Source organism: Thermobia domestica, chromosome 9 (genome assembly GCF_964235325.1).
Source record: "Thermobia domestica chromosome 9, izTheDome1.hap1.1, whole genome shotgun sequence".
Classification (NCBI taxonomy): Eukaryota; Metazoa; Arthropoda; class Insecta; order Zygentoma; family Lepismatidae; genus Thermobia; species Thermobia domestica.
In genome coordinates, this window is record NC_137462.1 from 170938451 (window position 1) to 170956487 (window position 18037).

The 18037-nt window shown below is 35.7% G+C and overlaps 1 protein-coding gene across 1 annotated transcript in view; it reads left to right on the forward strand.

Annotated features, from left to right (window-relative positions):
• The window catches only part of LOC145695208 (glutamate carboxypeptidase 2-like), a 120003-nt gene that overhangs the window by 59694 nt on the left and 42272 nt on the right, over positions 1 to 18037 (forward strand). The window contains exons 7-9 of the mRNA XM_081772194.1: positions 2030 to 2120; positions 12495 to 12679; positions 13358 to 13477. Of these exons, the coding sequence (XP_081628320.1) occupies positions 2030 to 2120; positions 12495 to 12679; positions 13358 to 13477 (396 nt within the window). The remainder of the gene's footprint in view (positions 1 to 2029; positions 2121 to 12494; positions 12680 to 13357; positions 13478 to 18037) is intronic.

Genomic DNA, 18037 nt, shown 5'->3' on the forward strand with positions numbered 1-18037 from the left:
CCTGGCATTTGCCTGGTGTGAATGAGGAAAACCCAGGGAAACCTCATTCAGGGTGGTTGGCCTGAAAAAGCGTTTTACACTTTTTCGACCGAGTGACCTCGCCGGGAATCGAACCCGGGACTTATACATATGCTCGTTGGAAAAGTTGATAAACTCTATTTTGCGTGATATGTTAAAATATTGCAATTTTAATTAAAACCTGGTTTAGATAAGATTAGAAACTTGCAATTTGAAAAGAATTATTTTGGTCATGTTTAAATCTTTGGCTCTTGTTTCAAAGTTTCACATCAATTGCACTAAACAGGCATATGATCCATCTTCTTTATTGTATATTCTTGTTTTTATACTAATATAAATCGATATACTAACACTACATAGTTAAGCTAAACTTAATAACGGTAAATTTAATGTGGAAGTAAACTAATATATCTTTTTATCTATAACCGACTTCACGCCTCGTATGAGAACGTTCAATAGGCGGAAGAGGGCAGGTTTTCTCGACAGACGATGATAACTCTTTCCATATACGGACAAAATTCACATTAACGACGGAGTTTACAGATATAGAAACTATTCAGAAACCACAAGCACATAATGCAAAATACCAGGTACGAAATATTTAGTAGCAATCTTGAATAATATGGCCAGAACACCGCACAATGATTGTTAACAGTACAAGACGAGCGACATGTATGCCTGCCAGCTGCCAAGAACCTCTACATTTTATATACAGTAACGGACACAAGCCGTTATTCTTTATATATTTAAGTCATGCATTTAATGTCGACCCGTGATAACTATAATCATTTCATGAAACTTAGGGAGCGATTTCAGGAACTTACATACACCATTTACTTGTTCAAATCCACTTCGTACGGTGAGCCTAACTCAACTTTGAGCTCTACAATATAATACCAGCCAATAGTAGCCAATAATAGTAATGAAAGGCTGATTATGCATACAATCATTGACTTAGAATATAAGGAAAACGAAAATAACTAAAAAAAAAAAAAAAACCGAACATACAGATGAATTCAAACCTTACATAAACTTGCTTGTCACAAAACTATTGACGTCCTTGCCTTTGGTCTGAGAGACCTGGTTTCGATTCCCAGCGGGAATATAAGTGATTATAATCTCACGTTAAGATGTAGCCCCATGGTTTACACACTCATTCTCTAGTGGTAGGGAACTCAAAATATAAAATAACTAAGTTAAACTGCACATCTTACTATTTAAGAACAAATTCGTATCCAGACATTGAAAACATCAGTATTCGGACGTTAAGAGTCTTCATCCCGGCGAAATTAAAATACCGCTAATTTTACAGTAATTATGTGATATCTTCAAATAGATAAAAGATAATTGAAATATGGAACAAGAGCGCCCTAGACAATATTATTTTGCGTGAGGTACCGTTATCACAAGTCACCTAGCGGATTTCCGTTTTCAGCTGTTTAGAAACGCGAAAATAAATGCCGATTTTCAAAATGGCTCGAAATCGAAAGCAGATAAGTGAGTCGTGATAACGGTTTCTCATGTAAAATAATATTGTCTAAGGAGCTCTTGTTCCACATTTAGATTATATTTTATCTATTTGAAGATACCACATAATTACTTTAAAATTAGCGGTATTTTAATTTCGCCAAGATGAAGACTTAAGTCAAAGCTGCCTTTGGAGTTATTTTATGTTGAGAAAATTGAAGGTTCGATTCCACAAGTAGAAATCCTGTCTAAAATTATTATAATATCACTCAGATCGTCTTCATCATATAACTTTTACATTTTGTCGAACTCTTGTTTTCCGTACGATTAAGGACATATCCTGCGTTGATATAAATTAGATTAGATACGTTATAAGAATTGATTAGATATTAAATTTTTATATGTAAGCTTAAATTTAACTGTATGTCTAAAAATTTACTTTGCAAGAAATTGTATTAATACTAGCGCCTATTCGACTGTCAAACATCATAATTTTTCTAATTTATATTAAACTAGAGTTAATTTTGCAGTTTTTTCTTTCCAGAAGGAGCGTATAGAATAAACATTGAGGAAGCAAATTTACCTAAAATCCCGTCACAGCCAATTGGCTACGAGGATGCTCTGAAATTTTTAAGGTAAGCAAAACCATTGTTTTTCTGTTAAAATAACATTTCCGAAGAATAAAATCGGGGTAAACGACCATCCTAAGAATAATACTATACTATCTACCTTAGTTTAAAACAGTGATGGTCAAATAGGGGCCCGCGAGTAGCCCTATATTTCATCTGGGTCTGGAATAAAAGTGAAAATGTGTATGATTGACTTTTACCTGTAAAACTATTTTTTATTTTTTTTTATTTTTTTAGTCGTTTGGTTACCAAGCTCGTTCTGCAAGGCAGACTCGTCGGTGCTGCTCTGATTTTTTTTAAAAAAATGCAATTTCATATACTTTAAAATGTAATATGTTGCTTAGGTCCTAATTGACCCTAGACACATGGAACAAGATGCAGTATACAAAGAATCCAATGAAGACTCATAAAATGTATGAGTTACGCACATTGAGTGAACCATACTTCAGGGAGGATGGAAAGAAAACGGCCCCAAATGTGGTTCTTATTTGGCCAAGCCCGCACTGTGTTATAAATTTGCCATCACTGTTTTAAAGTAAAGCTTCACAGAACTTTGAATATCGTAACTGTATCTTATACGTTATTATTGTATCTATTCAGATATTGAATTAGTATTTTTTCTTGTACTCATTAATATTATACCAAGAGTGACCAGCGCATCGACCGGCAGACTATGAGAGATAGCTCGGAATGGTCTGTTCTTACAGTATCCAATGTAGGGGGCGCGGTGGCTCAGTGGTAGAGCATTCACCTCCGGTGCTTGGGGTCCCTGGTTCGATCCCAGCTTGCGCCGTGTAGACAAACCGTGCTCGTGGGTTTTCTCGGGGTTCTCCCGTTTCCTCCCACCTTCTTCATTCCACCCTTTCAGTCATCTCTCATCATCACCGTCTCCTTTAGCCTAACCGGCATAAGCGTGGGACGTAAAATTTAAAGATTTCATTTCATTTTTACACTATCGAATGCGAGTAATTTCAGTGAATAAATCCTGTTAAACAGTAACCAGTATAAAATCTATTACTAGAGTTGTACAGCTTTAATGAATACCGCTTTAAATAGGAACCTCTATACTCTGCAATCATTTTATGTCTGTTTTGAGTAATAAAATGTTTTAAATTTAAGTATCTATTTTAAAAAAATTAATTTAATATTTCGGTTTAACTCCCACGATTATGTTCTTTAGGCTAAGGGAGACGATAATTAAATCAACTGAATGATGATGGAAGAATTGGTGGAGTGAGAAAGTGGGAGGAAACGGAGTTACTCCGAGAAAACCCACGGACACGATGTTATCCAACACAAATTTACATAAAAAAAAGAAAGGAAGAAAAAGAAAGATAATCCTATTCCTTTCTATGAAACAAAATATTTTTCTACCCATTATTTTTTTTAGTAAAGTTTATTTTTAGATTTAGTATTTTTTGTGAGGTAACACATTGTCCTTTATGTCAATATGGTGAATCTATGAGATTCTTGATTATGCATCATATGGAGTGCGGGGCAGAGTGGAAGAAAAAAGAAAACAGCAATATTTTTTTCTTCGTTGCGCCCTCTACCTTAATAGTAAACAAGGTTATGACCCTCCTGTTCATTATAATTAGTCATTGCTGGTACATATTAAAGTAAGTAGACCATCAGTGATTTCTGTAATGACAGGTAGCCCGCAAATCAAAAAGGTTGTTCACCAACTACCTACTCTGATCTAGTGCCTACAGTGTGCTCCTTTGCAGTAAGTGGTCCCGCCTTCTATTTCCGGTACAGAATACGGAACACACTGCAGTAAATCGGACTCCACTCTAAAAATAGGTCCACGTTTCATATGGCATTGGCGTTGGAAAAATCTCTAAACTTTCATACAAAACAGCGAAAACACTACCATTATTACAATAATATATTCATAAGCTTGCAATATTGTTGTAACAGAAGCTTACCCATATGACTTAAGCAAATGAATACAAAGTTTTACACCTTATTCAAGTGTCTTCCTTTCTTAGTTTAGAAGGATTTACGTTGAACAGAATGCTTTGCGCAGATATAATACTCTAATAACTAAATTAAAAAAAAAAAAAACACCATTCAATGAGGCTAGGGCAACTGAAGGAACAGAAATAATCACACATTGTGAGATCTGCTGGAACAAGAGTAAGATATCGATTAACATTGTTGACATAGACATATTTCATCACAGCATCGATTCTATTTTAACTGAATATTTAAGTCTCTGGAAGGTGATTCTAGCTGTTCTTGGCCACCGCGTAAGAGTTGAAGCTAAGAATTTATCTTTCCTCTTTCCTAAAGCCTTTTGGTACAGAATAGTTACAGTGCGGGTAACCTGCATCCATCAGCTGAACCTCACACCAAGAAGAACTCCACAGTATGAAACATCTATCGTCACCAACACGAAAACACGAGTAATTTCATGCAAGACTTCAGCTGTGTAGATGATAGGTACAGTCTTCTGGAAAGTTGAAGGGGTAATGATTGTTGATTATTTGCTACGTGGCCTTACATTAACAGGCTGGTATCGTGTCGAATTTATACCAAAAGTACGTGAGTCCATCAAATCAAAGAGACGAGAAAAACTGTATCAAAATCTTTTGTTCTTCAAGGGAATGCCCAAAGCCTATGACGATATCGTTACATATTAAAGGAGCAAAAAGTGTTCTTTATTCTGTACTAGTGGAACAAAAGAAGAATAAGAGAATTACTGTCAGTGGTTGTTGGTTTTTTATATATATATAAAAATAACTTCTTAATAACATTAAACAATATTCGAACTAATGCATCAACCATTGGCTTATTTTTGAATTATTTCAAATGCGAAGTGAATTTTCTGGGCGCCACAGATGATCCTATCAGAGTTTTAATGAATCAGCCCAAGAATTCAGCTTCTAACATCATCTAATGGTGAATTGTTAGGCGCTACCATTTCGGCCGATGCACGGAACAAAATATTATCAGAAAAGATCTCCAAATTAGATTTAATTTTTTCCTGATTAGCCAAAGATTCAGCCCATTCTGCATATTATATACTACGAGCATCACTTTCAACTCCAAGGTTATTGTACTTCCTCCGATGTTCTCCTTGTTGGCGAGAAAATGACTTACTAGAGAAGTTCGATGAAAAATTAAAAACTGGATTAGAATCAATTTTCAACTGTTCCTTAGACGACAAAGCATGGCTACAAGCTTCTTTACCAGTTGGAAATGGAGGTCTTGGCATACGTCGCGGCGTAGATATTGCTATTCCATCTTTCATAGCTTCAACCTATGGCTCTCAACAATTAATAGGATCTCTGCTAAAGCGGGAAGTCTATATAAACACGGATGAAGATGTGCAGGACTGCATGGCCAAATGGACTGATTAAGTAAGATTAGATCCCCCAGCACTCGGAAGAAGAAATATCCAGTCAGCCTGGGATGAACCTATAATAAAGCATCATATAGCTTCACTACTAAGTTCAACTGATAGATAACCTCGAAGATAAAGCCAGGCTTCTTGCTGTCACATCACCTGAAAACGGAACATGGCTTCAAGCTTTACCTTCACCTCCTCTGGGATAACATCTATCTAACGAGAGTTTTTGAGTAGCCACTGCTCTACGTTTAGGAGTAGACATCTGCGAGCCACACCGTTGCTCCGCATGTAACGACCATGTAGATAGAAAAGGATTGCATGGCTTGTCATGTAAAAACAGTGCTGGCAGGATTTCACGACATACCAGTGTAAATGACATTATTCTAATAGAGCTCTCATTTCAGCAGGCGTTCAATCAGTGAGAGAACAAACGGATGCACTCGCAATGACGGAAAACGGCCTGACGGAATGACGTTAGTGCCATGGAAAAAAGGGAAGTCACTTGTGTGGGATTTCACCTCTGCAGATACTTATGTTCCCTCAAATATTTCAGATACATTGACTCGAGCAGGACTCGTAGTAGCACGAAGAGAGGTCGACAAAAGAAATAAATACATCAATCTATTGGACAAATATTGGTTTGTGACAATAGCAATTGAATCAAGTGGTTCATGGGGACAAGAAGGGCTAAATTTCATCAATGAAGTTGGCCAACGCATATCGCTAAAATCGGGAGATACCCAAGCAAGAGCATTTCTAATACAACGAATTAGTATAGCTATTCAACGAAGGAACGTGTCAGCTATTTTGGGAACTTTGCCAACCGAAAAAAGAATTAGAAGAGATCTTCCTTTTGTAGGCAGTTTATGAACCCAAATAAAGTTATGCGACTTTGTAATAAAATACTTTGTTCCTGTGCATAAGATTAAATATTTACAATTGATTTATATTTTAAAAAAAGAGTAATTTGCAGTTGTGTAGGCAATATCCGATCACTTTTCCATTTTCATGTGCATATTTCAATTACCATCTCTGTTTACCGGATGATTGAATAAGTTTTCCGTTATTTTGTTTAGATGTATTTGTATCTACTCCTTATTATTTTTTTTTTTTTTTGCTTCCCTTGAAGAATTACTGTTAAGTTGCTACTGCTACTGCCATTGTATATATAGTAAATATTTGATATACTGTTGGCTTTGGCAAAAAGGTCCATAGATTGGCCTTTACTCTGTATATCATTAATACAATTAGTTCTTCTCAGGAATTAACATTCAAATAGTGTAAACCTATTTGTAAGATACTCTGTATCAGTCATTCTTTCAGACAAAATTTTCCAAGGGGGGGGGGGGTACTGCTGGTACTATTTTATTTACTATTATATTATAGACGTATTATTTTGGTCTCATCCGGGGGAACACTGTCAGAGCTCCGGGGTCAGTGCCCCCCAAAAACATGTCTGGAAGAAAGACTGCTCTGTATTATGAAGGACGTCACACATATAGACATCAATTGATTCACATTCTTTTAATAATTTGGAACACCAATTAAATTATTAGAAAAAAAACTTTTAGCAAAACTTCTTAATAACGAGTTGATGTGTAAATACAATATTGCAGAATAAATTAATCTGTAAGGAATATTTCATTTTTATAAATGCATAAACTAAAGAAGACTTGGGAAAAATTACAACGACTAAAAAAGTATATTATTTCCATATAAGGATACATGAAATCATCGTTGTGAACGGTGCCGGAACAATCGATTGTAGAGTTCTCCAGAAGCTTAAAGTAAGCATACTCCATTTCAGTTGATTAAAAAAAAATACTACAAGTCTATCTAATAAAACATGTGTAGTCGAACTAGATAAAAATACATCTTGCAGAGGACAATTAATGTATCTGAACCTATTCCTGCTAATTAACAGTTGCAAAGTTTATTGCAATTATTAGCACATCAGATGACGATTCAACTGGAAGAATCCATGGCTAGTTTGATAAAGAAACAAATAGATAAGTTCTACAATAGCATTCAAATATCTTTACATAAGGATTTGATTTATATGAAAAAGTGTGGTAGAAGAACCAAACCAAACATGCTGTGTCGATGAGTCCATATCAGTTTCTTTGAGTGATAACACTTATTCTGATTTGCTCATACTTCTAGAAAATATGTTAATGAAGCACCTGATACGTGTATCGATAACCTCATGACTTCAGAGAAAAATGGAATAGTTTTCGAAAATAAGCCTAAAGGTTTCTTCGTTAGTATGGCTGAGATATGTTGGACTCCTGTTCCAGGCAGACGCAATTTTGATATTGTAGAACATGATTAATCAAAGGATTGATTGAAAATATTTTGCCTGCGAAATTAGTTCCGGATTAGTTTCTAGGGATGCGCACGAGACCAGTCGAGACAGGATTTACCCGACAAAATTCGAGTCGAGACACAGCTCTTCCAATAGGGAAATATACATTTTTCGAGTCGAGACATCACTTTTACAGCACATTTTCGAGACGAGACAGTCACAAATCTTGTCTCGTGCGCATCCCTATTAGTTTCAGCAAGTGACGATCAAACATTTAAATTAAGAGATCCACAATGTGAAAAGTCTTTAGATGTACCAATAATTGACTCGAAGACAAATGTTACAGATAATCATGAGACAAAATTTCTAAATAATTTTCGAAGAAGATTACTGTAATCGTAACAGTTACAACTGCCTGTGTGAAGTTAGCCCCCGAAATGTTTAGGCTACACGAGTTTTTTATTGGGCCAGAGAGGCAGGAACTTTACTTCCTTTAGGCTGTTTGGGCTAGCAACTTTATTGTTTCGATTACTCTGGAAACAAAGCTACAGCTTCACAAAGTTTGGGGGGTTTATTTCACGTTAAACCAAAAGTGTTTGGGCCATACGAGATTTTTACTGGTCTGGATAGTACTTCAGTTGGGCTGATTGGGTCAGGAACTTTTAACGTTTGGGCTATTATAGTTTCCGATATATGGGCTATTATATTTATTAAAAAGTTATTTTTCTGCTTCTTTTGTCGGTGCTAACTTCGCTTATATGACAGGCTTGATAAATCCGTTTATTAGAATTGGCAGCACTCTATATCGACTAGCAGTGTAGCATATTTCAAGATTTAAGCTATATTTGTAAAGGAGTTAGACCTTCACAAAATATGAGAGGCCAAGGTCACGTTGGCCCCCCAAGTGTTTGGGCCAGACGAGATTTTTATTGGGGCTGATTGGGTCAGCAACTTTTAGCGTTTGGATTGTTACAGTTTCCGATATATATGCTATTACGTTGATTAAAAAACGATTTTCCTGTTTTTTTCTCAGGGCTAACTTCAGTAATATATCAGGCATGACAAATACGTTTATTGGAATTGGCTATACATTTTGTGACTAGCAGAGCAAGTTTCAAGATTTGATCTGTGTCAGAAACAGAGTTACGGATTCACAAAATTTGAGTGACCAATTTCAAGTTAGCCTCCCAAGTGTTTGGGCCAGACGAGATTATTATTGGGCTGAATAGTACTTCGTTTGGGTTGATTGGGTCAAAAACTTTCAGCGTTTGGGCTACTATAGTTTCCGAGATATGTGCTATTACATTTATTAAAAAGTGATTTTCCTACTTTTTTGTCGGCTCTAACTTCCCTTAAATGACAAGATTGATAAATACATTTATTGGAATTAGCAGCACTCTACATCGACTAGCAGCGTAGGAAGCTTCAAGATTTGGTGTATATTTGAAACACAGTTTGGAGTTCACAAAGTTTGAGGAGCCAACTTTACATTAGCCTCCGAAATGTTTGGGCCAGACGAGGTTTTCATTGGGTTGGATAGTACTTCGTTTGGGCTGATGGGGTCAGCAAGTTTTAGCATTTGGGCTATTACATTTATTAAAAAGCGATTTTTGTGCTTCTTTTGTCGGGACTAACTTCACTAATATGACAGGTCTGACAAATATGTTTACTGGAATTGGATATACTTTGTGTCGACAAGAGTGTAGCAAGTTTGAAGATTTTGACTGCCTTTGAAACAGTGTTAGGTGAAGAATGCTGAAGAAAGATGCAATGTTGCCATTTTCTACATATCTTGTCAGGGGTTGTGACCCAGTATTACGTTATTATTAATTTCTACGATATTTAAATCACATTTGGCAATGGTTGGGCGTGGTCACCCAGAACCATTAAAATGTAGGTCATATAGTTACTATTTTCATTTGTTCACGACGATACCGGCGGACACGCTGACCGCGTTGGACTCGGAGCACTTCCCCTTTTGCACTAGCCTATTTACGCCACTGGACTGAGGATGCTTATGCAAGACCAAACCGAAGACTAAATGTGCAAGAACATGACCAAAACTGCCAAGACTCGAGCAAAAACATTACCTACCTGCGAGAGTCTTGATACTTTTATAAATAGGCGAAAAATAGGAAAAAGCTTGAAACTTCAAATTCATAATTCTGTATCTCGTTTCGTTTTGTCAGGTTAAGCCATGGGCGTAGCAAGGGGGTTCAGAGGGATTCGAGTACTCCCCCATAAACACGAAGAAGTGCTCAACGTAATCTTTTGAAGCAACCGAACTGAGAAAAAGAATGATTGCCTTCTTATTGCTTTTCCTATATACTGTATAATGTGGATAAGTACATTGGCTTAAAAATTACAATGAATTGTTGATAATAATAATAATAATAATAATAATAATAATAATAATAATAATAATAATATAACGGAGACTAGTTAGAAGACTGTATGCTTGAGACCCCACTGGGAATCAAACCTGGGGCTTTCTCCATCAAACACAGGTATATTATCCATGTATACACAAAAGGCTTATGTAACAAGTAAAGAATGGATGGATATAAAAATTATTTGGACATAAGTCTTCAAGGTTTGACGCAATTCAATTATGTACGTAGTAATTTACAGCAGTGTTTTATTCATTGGTTAGTTTACCATATATAACCGTTGCAATTGTAAAGTTAATGCTTTATTCAGTTTATTTAAGTATATTAATTGTTTTGCAGAAAAGTGAATTTATGTGATCAAAGCTTATAACTACTTAGACAAAATTGATGCTGTTAAAAAATTCAGATATCCAAAATCCGGATTTTGGAAAATTCTATAATAGATATCGAATTTTAACTGAAATTGAAATCCGGATTTCCGATAATGAAATATCAGAAACCGAAATTCCGATTTCGGATAGTGAAATGTCAAGAACCGAAAACGGATTTCGGATAATGAAATACTGAAACCTGGATATCCGGAAATTGGACAGCACTAAACAAAATGTTTTGAAAAAAAGAAACGATTTTCAAAATTGAATTACATGAAGAGAAAGAAGACATTGTATATTTGGGTTTTTAGTAACTGGTTTGTTAGTTATTTTCTAAATTAGTGAGCACAAGTTTCGTTTCTATTGTAAATATCATTCAAAGAACTAAAAAGAAAAAAGAAAAAAAGAAAAAATAGTATAAATTAGCAAACGTTTGATTAAGCGTACCACTATTACAGATAGTAATAAAAATATCTGCGTATAGTTCTCTTTAAAGGCATCTCTTGTATTTAACTAGATACTTTATTATTATTTTGATACTCGGAACATATGCATTCTCGAACTTAGAACTGAGAATCAACCATCGCAATATGTATGAATCAGTAATTTATAAGTATGAATAATATTTATGTTTATAAAGCAAATTTCTTTTTATTACACTTTCTTAATAGAACATAACACGTACGATACGTAGAATATAAAATGACGTATTAAGATATGAAAGTACAGGATTCCTCGTATACGATTACGTACCAAGATTACGACCAAGTCCACCATGGTCTTGGTTTCACGCTTGCTCGTCAGTACTCAAGACAAAGGCAACTAAATTTTTTTTAGAAAACTTTATACGCGATGTCTCAAGCATCTTAATAACCTAAACGCCTAAAGTTATAAGCCCAATCCGACCAAACAAAATAAAACACGGGCAAAATATATATATATATATATATATATATATATATATATATATATATTCTGGACAAATAACTTGGGGCTCATGTGAAGTTAGAGCCCAAATTTTCCGAATCGCTTACTTTGTTTTAAATGCATTCCAAATCTTCAAACTTACTACTCTCGTAATCCACATGAATACAATCAAGCCTAGGGATGCGCACGAGTCGAATCGAGTCGAGATTAAGCCTGTCTCGACTCGAAAATATGTTTTGTCTCGACTCGACTCAAATTCGAGACGAAACTCCTCGAAATTCGAGTCGAGACAAAATATACGAGTTAAAATATACGCCAGCCAGAACATTATGATTATCTACCTAATTGTCAGTATGTCCACCTTTGGCACGAATAACAACGGTGACGCGTCTTGACATGGACGCAATGATCCTTGGTAGGTCACTGGAGAGAGTTGGCACCACATGTGCATACACAGATCAGCAAATACCTGTAAATTCCGGGGAGGGAGGCGATGCACTCTGACGTTACGTTCAATCAAATACTAGATGTGTTCGATTGGGTTCAGATCCGGCGAGTTGGGGGCCACCACATCACTTGGAACTCGCCGCTGTGTTCCTCGAACCACTCCATCACACTCCTGGCCTTGTGACATAGTGGATTATCTTGTCGAAAACTGCCACTATGTCACTTTGTTTGAAATGTCTACGTGCATTTCAAACTGAGAAAAATGCGTGGGACGGGTGGTCTGATATCGTTATACCTGTAAGCATATGCCTACCGGAGATCTTATCTGTTTTTCTGGTGGCCAATGACTGTTGATTTTCTCTTTGAACTTATATCAAGCATACATCTTATATTAACCTTAAAATTTAACAGAAACTGCATTACAAACTTACTAATATAAGTTAATCTTACTACGTCAGATTTACTATATGTTAGATTTGCTTGCATTACTTATTACCACGTAAACAACAACCAACGTAGCATACACAGTAGATGCACTACAAAACGATCCATACTAAAACTAATAAATTTCCTATTTATTTTCAGTATTCTTGGTGGTCATAAAGCTCCCAAAGGCTGGGAAGGTGGATTTCCAAATATAACTTATAATACTGGTCCTGGCTTCAATTCCGATCATCCTCGATATTCCGTGCGTCTCTCAGTAAATAACGAATTACGAAAAGTTAAGAGTTATAATGTAATTGGTAGAATAGATGGAGCTACAGAACCAGGTAAGAACCATGTATTCACTTTCTATTTTAAAATTGCTTGAGATTGGATAGATAAAGACAGTGATGATTTTAGATAATTTCTCTCGGGGTGTTTTCAATACACTGGGGATTAAAGTAATACTGTGATAATATTGGTAATCCTTATTGAGCACGATCAGAGATTTGGCTGGGAAGGGAGAACATTTCTCAGCTTCGGAGGAAAATTCTCTCTCCGAGCCACTCCCTGGAATCATCACTGGTTTAAAGGTACTTTTAAAATACTATTTCTGTAGCATTTTCTAGTATTTTCATATATTTATAGAATTAGGATTCTTGATTTAATGGATAGTATTATTTTAGTATTTGCTCAGATAAAGACAAACAAGATGGCCAGCCAACGGCATCGAACTTATGATTTGTCTGTTATAAATCATGTAACCCACTGTTGATAGCCTATTCACAGTATTTAACGGAAGAATTTAGGCGTAATTGTATTTCTTTTTTTAAAAAAGGAAAGAATACAATACAGTAAGTAGGCTATGTTAATGCTTCAGTATAAATGTGAAATTAATACGCATTATTTTTGTAAACAAAAATTATTTCTTACAATGTTAGAATGTCTAATATACGAAAGTAAGAAGATAGAAAATAGTGGTTTATCTTTTCGAAAATTACGTTTTTTTTATTGCTTTATTCTAGATAGATATGTTATACAAGGTAATCATCGAGATGCATGGGGATTCGGTGCCGTTGATCCTTCCAGTGGTACCGCACAACTTTTGGAAACAGTGCGTATTCTTGGCCAACTGAAAAAAGAAGGTAATCAAAATATGACTGGTATGATGTCACAAACCAAATGTGTTAATTACATAGGTTAGATATACGTTAGATACATAAGGAAAGAAGATAACTACGAGGTAACTTTGATAAATACTATGTTATACCTTTCCTCCACCTTTATTATAATAATGATAATGATGATAATTTGCTCATGTAATAAGACTGTTCTTGGTCAATAATCATCTTTATTTTTCAGAAATGTAGAATATAATCACTTGGAGTCTTTTCCATTTGCAAGCAATAGTGGTGGATCTACCGTAGTAAGTTTTCCCTGGCAGGTAGCTTGAGGAAACTTATTACTAGAATCACATCGCCAAGAAAAATTCAATTCGTTTAATTGGAGTTGATAAGATTGAGAAACAATTTTGTAAACTAAGATTTCTAATTGTACTATAAATTTATTACAATTTTAAATTTGATTTCTCATAGAATGACAAAAATTGAATTACGTGAATTAAGTCATTGCTGAAGCCATAATAATATATTCTCTGAATTCTTTCACACTCTCGTATCAGGTACGCAACTCTCGTAGTGCTGAGGGCAGCTATTGTTTGTATACCGAAAATATAGTTTTATATTACTTGACCTCAGGGGTACTCATGACGTCACGCCGTCCTCCGTGTCTATCTTTGTCCATTGTAATTATTTAGAAAGTGGAGGGACGCCATAGATAGTTTCTGGAAGATAAGTTCAGGAAGAACATCACCCGCGTTCCCACTCACTTTTATTCCTTACGTACACTTCAATACACAGGCGGCGCCAAGATTTTGGTAATGTGGGTGCAGGCTAGGATCGGACAACACATCGTAACATTGTTGCCAGAACGCTCTGCACTATTGAGCCTTAAGATCTCCAAAATAATCCCTAAGTTTTACTCAAAAATAATAACTAGAAAAACACGGTATAATAGCAAGTAACTTATGAAAGACTTAAGAAGTTACTCAAATATATCCAAACATAGGAAACAATAAATATACAAAATAGGAAGGATTATTGTAGGAAATCTGAAAATCGAAGTTAAATGTCGGTGCAGTTGCACCCACTGTAGCGCCGCCTATGCTTCGCGACCACGTAGAATCATATCTTAGAAACCTAATAGAATTGCGGTTCTTATCCTTGAATAGCATCTAGAAAAAAGACAACTCAATAGTTTGAGTCAGTACTACTATTGAAGTTCTCTACCAATGTATGGTAGCTGGAGGAATCTGTTTCAGAATTGTTAAACTTAATGGCATCTAGCAGTAAATTTCGTTATCCGCGATATCTTATTGAACCAGAAATAGAAGAATCCAGTAGCCAAACTGCAAATAAATCCCTTGACGACTATCCGCAAAAGCTGACAGAAGCAGAAATACATGGCTTAGTAACCATGAACGAATCCAGTGATAACTATCCACAATACCGGACGGAAGTAGAAATGTAAGAATTAGTAACTAATAACGAATCCAGTGATAACATTGCGATTTGTGAAGAAAAGTGTCGACCTTATTGATAACGGAAGTAAGCCATCATATTCATGAGGTCCAACGATAACTGTATATATTCATCAAATTAAAACTTACCAAAACTTGAATTTTAGAGGGTGCTGAAAGCTTAAAATTTCATTTATGTTAAATTTCGTTTTCAGTACTTAATACTTCTTTCTTCACTGAAATGAAGGTGTATAATATTTTTGAACATCACATTATTTCCTGGTCACAGAAAATAAACAACTATGTTAAAAAAAAAGAAAGAAGCAAGAAACGAAAGAATCAATTCATTAAATTGAACATTATGTGAGGAAATTCGAAAAATTGGGTGGTGCGCATATGGTCATTAGTGCCCATGAAAGAAAACGAAATGGATTTTTAGTTTAACTTTCCACTGTTATGCCTTTTAGGTAAAAAGAAGTTGTATAATAAACGTAAGCGAATGATGATAGAAAAATTGGTTAAATGGAGACCGTGGTAGAAAAGGAGAGGAAACCTACAGGCCCGATGTTTCTCAAATTGTTTTTCCTTCGTGCTTTTTGAGCACATGATCTTGGGCACGATTTCCGTTAGAGGCACTTCCATCAAATACAAACCCGAGTACTGGTTTAGATCCCGTCTCATATAGTTTTAGGAATGTTGAACTTTTCACAAACTAACATGGTTTATATAATAAATCTTTAGCTCTTTGCCACTAAGTAATTGAGTTCTATAGAGCTGGGAAGCAAGGTGCGAAATCCTCGAGGGAATGAAGGGAATTTACCCTACTTAATATTTTGGAATAAAATATCCCCTACAACTGTCACCGGAGATGAATAAAACGACACTATTGTCAGAGTTTTTCAGACTGATTACAGTAACCATACATAACATATATCTGTATTTCATATTTAATTAATGTGCGAATTATAGTTATCGGTACCCCTCAATCCACATGGTTTAATAATCGTGTGCGTTCAAATTAGTGGTGGACACAAAAACCGGTTTTCGGTTTTAGGAAAACCGGTTTTTGAGATTTTAAAAAAACTGTTTCACCGAAACCGGTTTCGGATTTCTCCAAAACCGGTTTTGGTTTTATCCGAAACCGGTTCGGTATTTCACCGAATCCGGTTTCGGTTTTCTTCAAAACCGGTTCCGGGTTTTTCCAAAATTGGTTCTATTTATGACCAGAATAGTTTTCGTTGTTCTCCAGAAACCGATTCCGTTTCCACAACTTTATGTGTTTTCCAAAGGTTTTCACCGAAACCAGTTTTGGTGAAAAACCGAACCAGTTTTTGGAGGAAACCGAAACCGGTTTCGGTAAAAAACCGAACCGGTTTTGGAAAAAACGAAATGTCGGTTTTTTGGATTTCGTTTTTTCTTGAAACCGGCTTTCCCATCCCTAGTTCAAATATGTGAGCTCTCTATGTAGAAGCATTCCACTTCGACTGTGATGATTTTGCACCCTGCTGCTAGTTGTTAGGGAAAAATAAAACAACAACTAAAGTCGAGGAGATTGTTCCCGACAAATGAAGATATAGAATACGCTATATGATGGTTTCAGATATCTTCAACCGAAAGTAGAATGAAATTTCTTACTTCATAGAGCGGACATTAGTGATCTCTGAGCAAAGAAGATATAGCTACCCATATTCTTATTGGCTCAGAATGGTGCTCTGTGATTTATTTCAAAAGATGAGGTAGAAAATATTTAATTATATCTGGCTTTCTCTATTTTTTAAATTTGAAAATAATTCTAGAGAATAAAGGCTAGCTTGCCAATATTTATTATCATAGATTTTGATTTAGAAAAGAATATTGAGTTCGAAACTTACTTCTTTAAATCCTGGAAAAGAAAGTTCATAGAACATTTTCTTGGCGTAAGTAATCAATATTTTATTCACTTGTAACGAAATTGAGTTATAAAATACTTTTGGTCTTTCTCTAACGCGCCAGCAAGAGTCGAGAAACTGACTTCTTATGACAACTGATTTATCCCAATAACTTTCTGGCGGATCTATATATTTCACATCAAGTGTTCTGCAAGGTTATATTAATGTTATTTGTATTTATCGCTTAATGTTATTGTGTTTGTCGTACATCTCTAAATACATTCAGAGGTTAGAAAAAAGGAAAGAAAAAGAAATGAAAATTAATCCACACTAAAGAGTGATTAAATATGGTTTCTATTGCACAAACAGGAATGATGCTAGATTCTTGGTTTTGTTTTTGTTTGTTTCTTTATTAGGTTTCTAATGCCTTTTCTTTTTAAAAAAGTCACTAAGGCATATGAGATCTATCTTCTGTTTACCGTCAGGATTGGGGAAATGGTGACTCAGTTGTAGAAGGTCTATCTCCGGTGCGAGGGTCCCTTGTTCGACTCCCGGCCAAGTAAGTTTGTGATAGAGAACATCGTTTCTCGGGGTACAGCCGTTTCCTTCCACATTTTCATTTCACCAATTCTTCCATCATCATTCACTTGCTTTAATTAACCATCTCCCTTAACCTAAAGGGCATAATCGTGGGACGTTAAACTTAAAGATTCCATTTATTTATTTAACGTGAGGATTTCGAATCACATACTTTTATTTGAACTGACCTCAATTTCCCCACAGAAAAGACAAAACTGTTAATCATTCAGCTGCTATTATGATTAAGAATTAGATTTCTGGGCTTTCGGTATCTATTTCCTTGTTAACTTGTCATGTATGAAGAGTGATGTCCCTTGACGATCACACTACCCTGGAAATTAAGGGGGGCAAGAAAAGAAGAGGAAAGAAGGTCACAAGCTGGGACTGTTATGTGAGGTATACCGTGACCTTTGCTTAGTGTGAATTAGGAACACCCAAGAAAACCTCACTCGGGATGACATACCTGAAAAAGTATTTTACACTTTCTCGACCGAGTGTCCCCACCGGAAATCGAACCCGGACTCCACGCACCAAAGGCGAGAGCGTTAGCGACTACGCTACGCGGGACCACTCATTCATGCGCCAGGAAAATATTCTCACATGCAATGCAATTAAATCTTAGTACCGAAAAAATACATGTATCTTCAAAGTATTCTTCGTTTGAGAACTTAGCTACATTA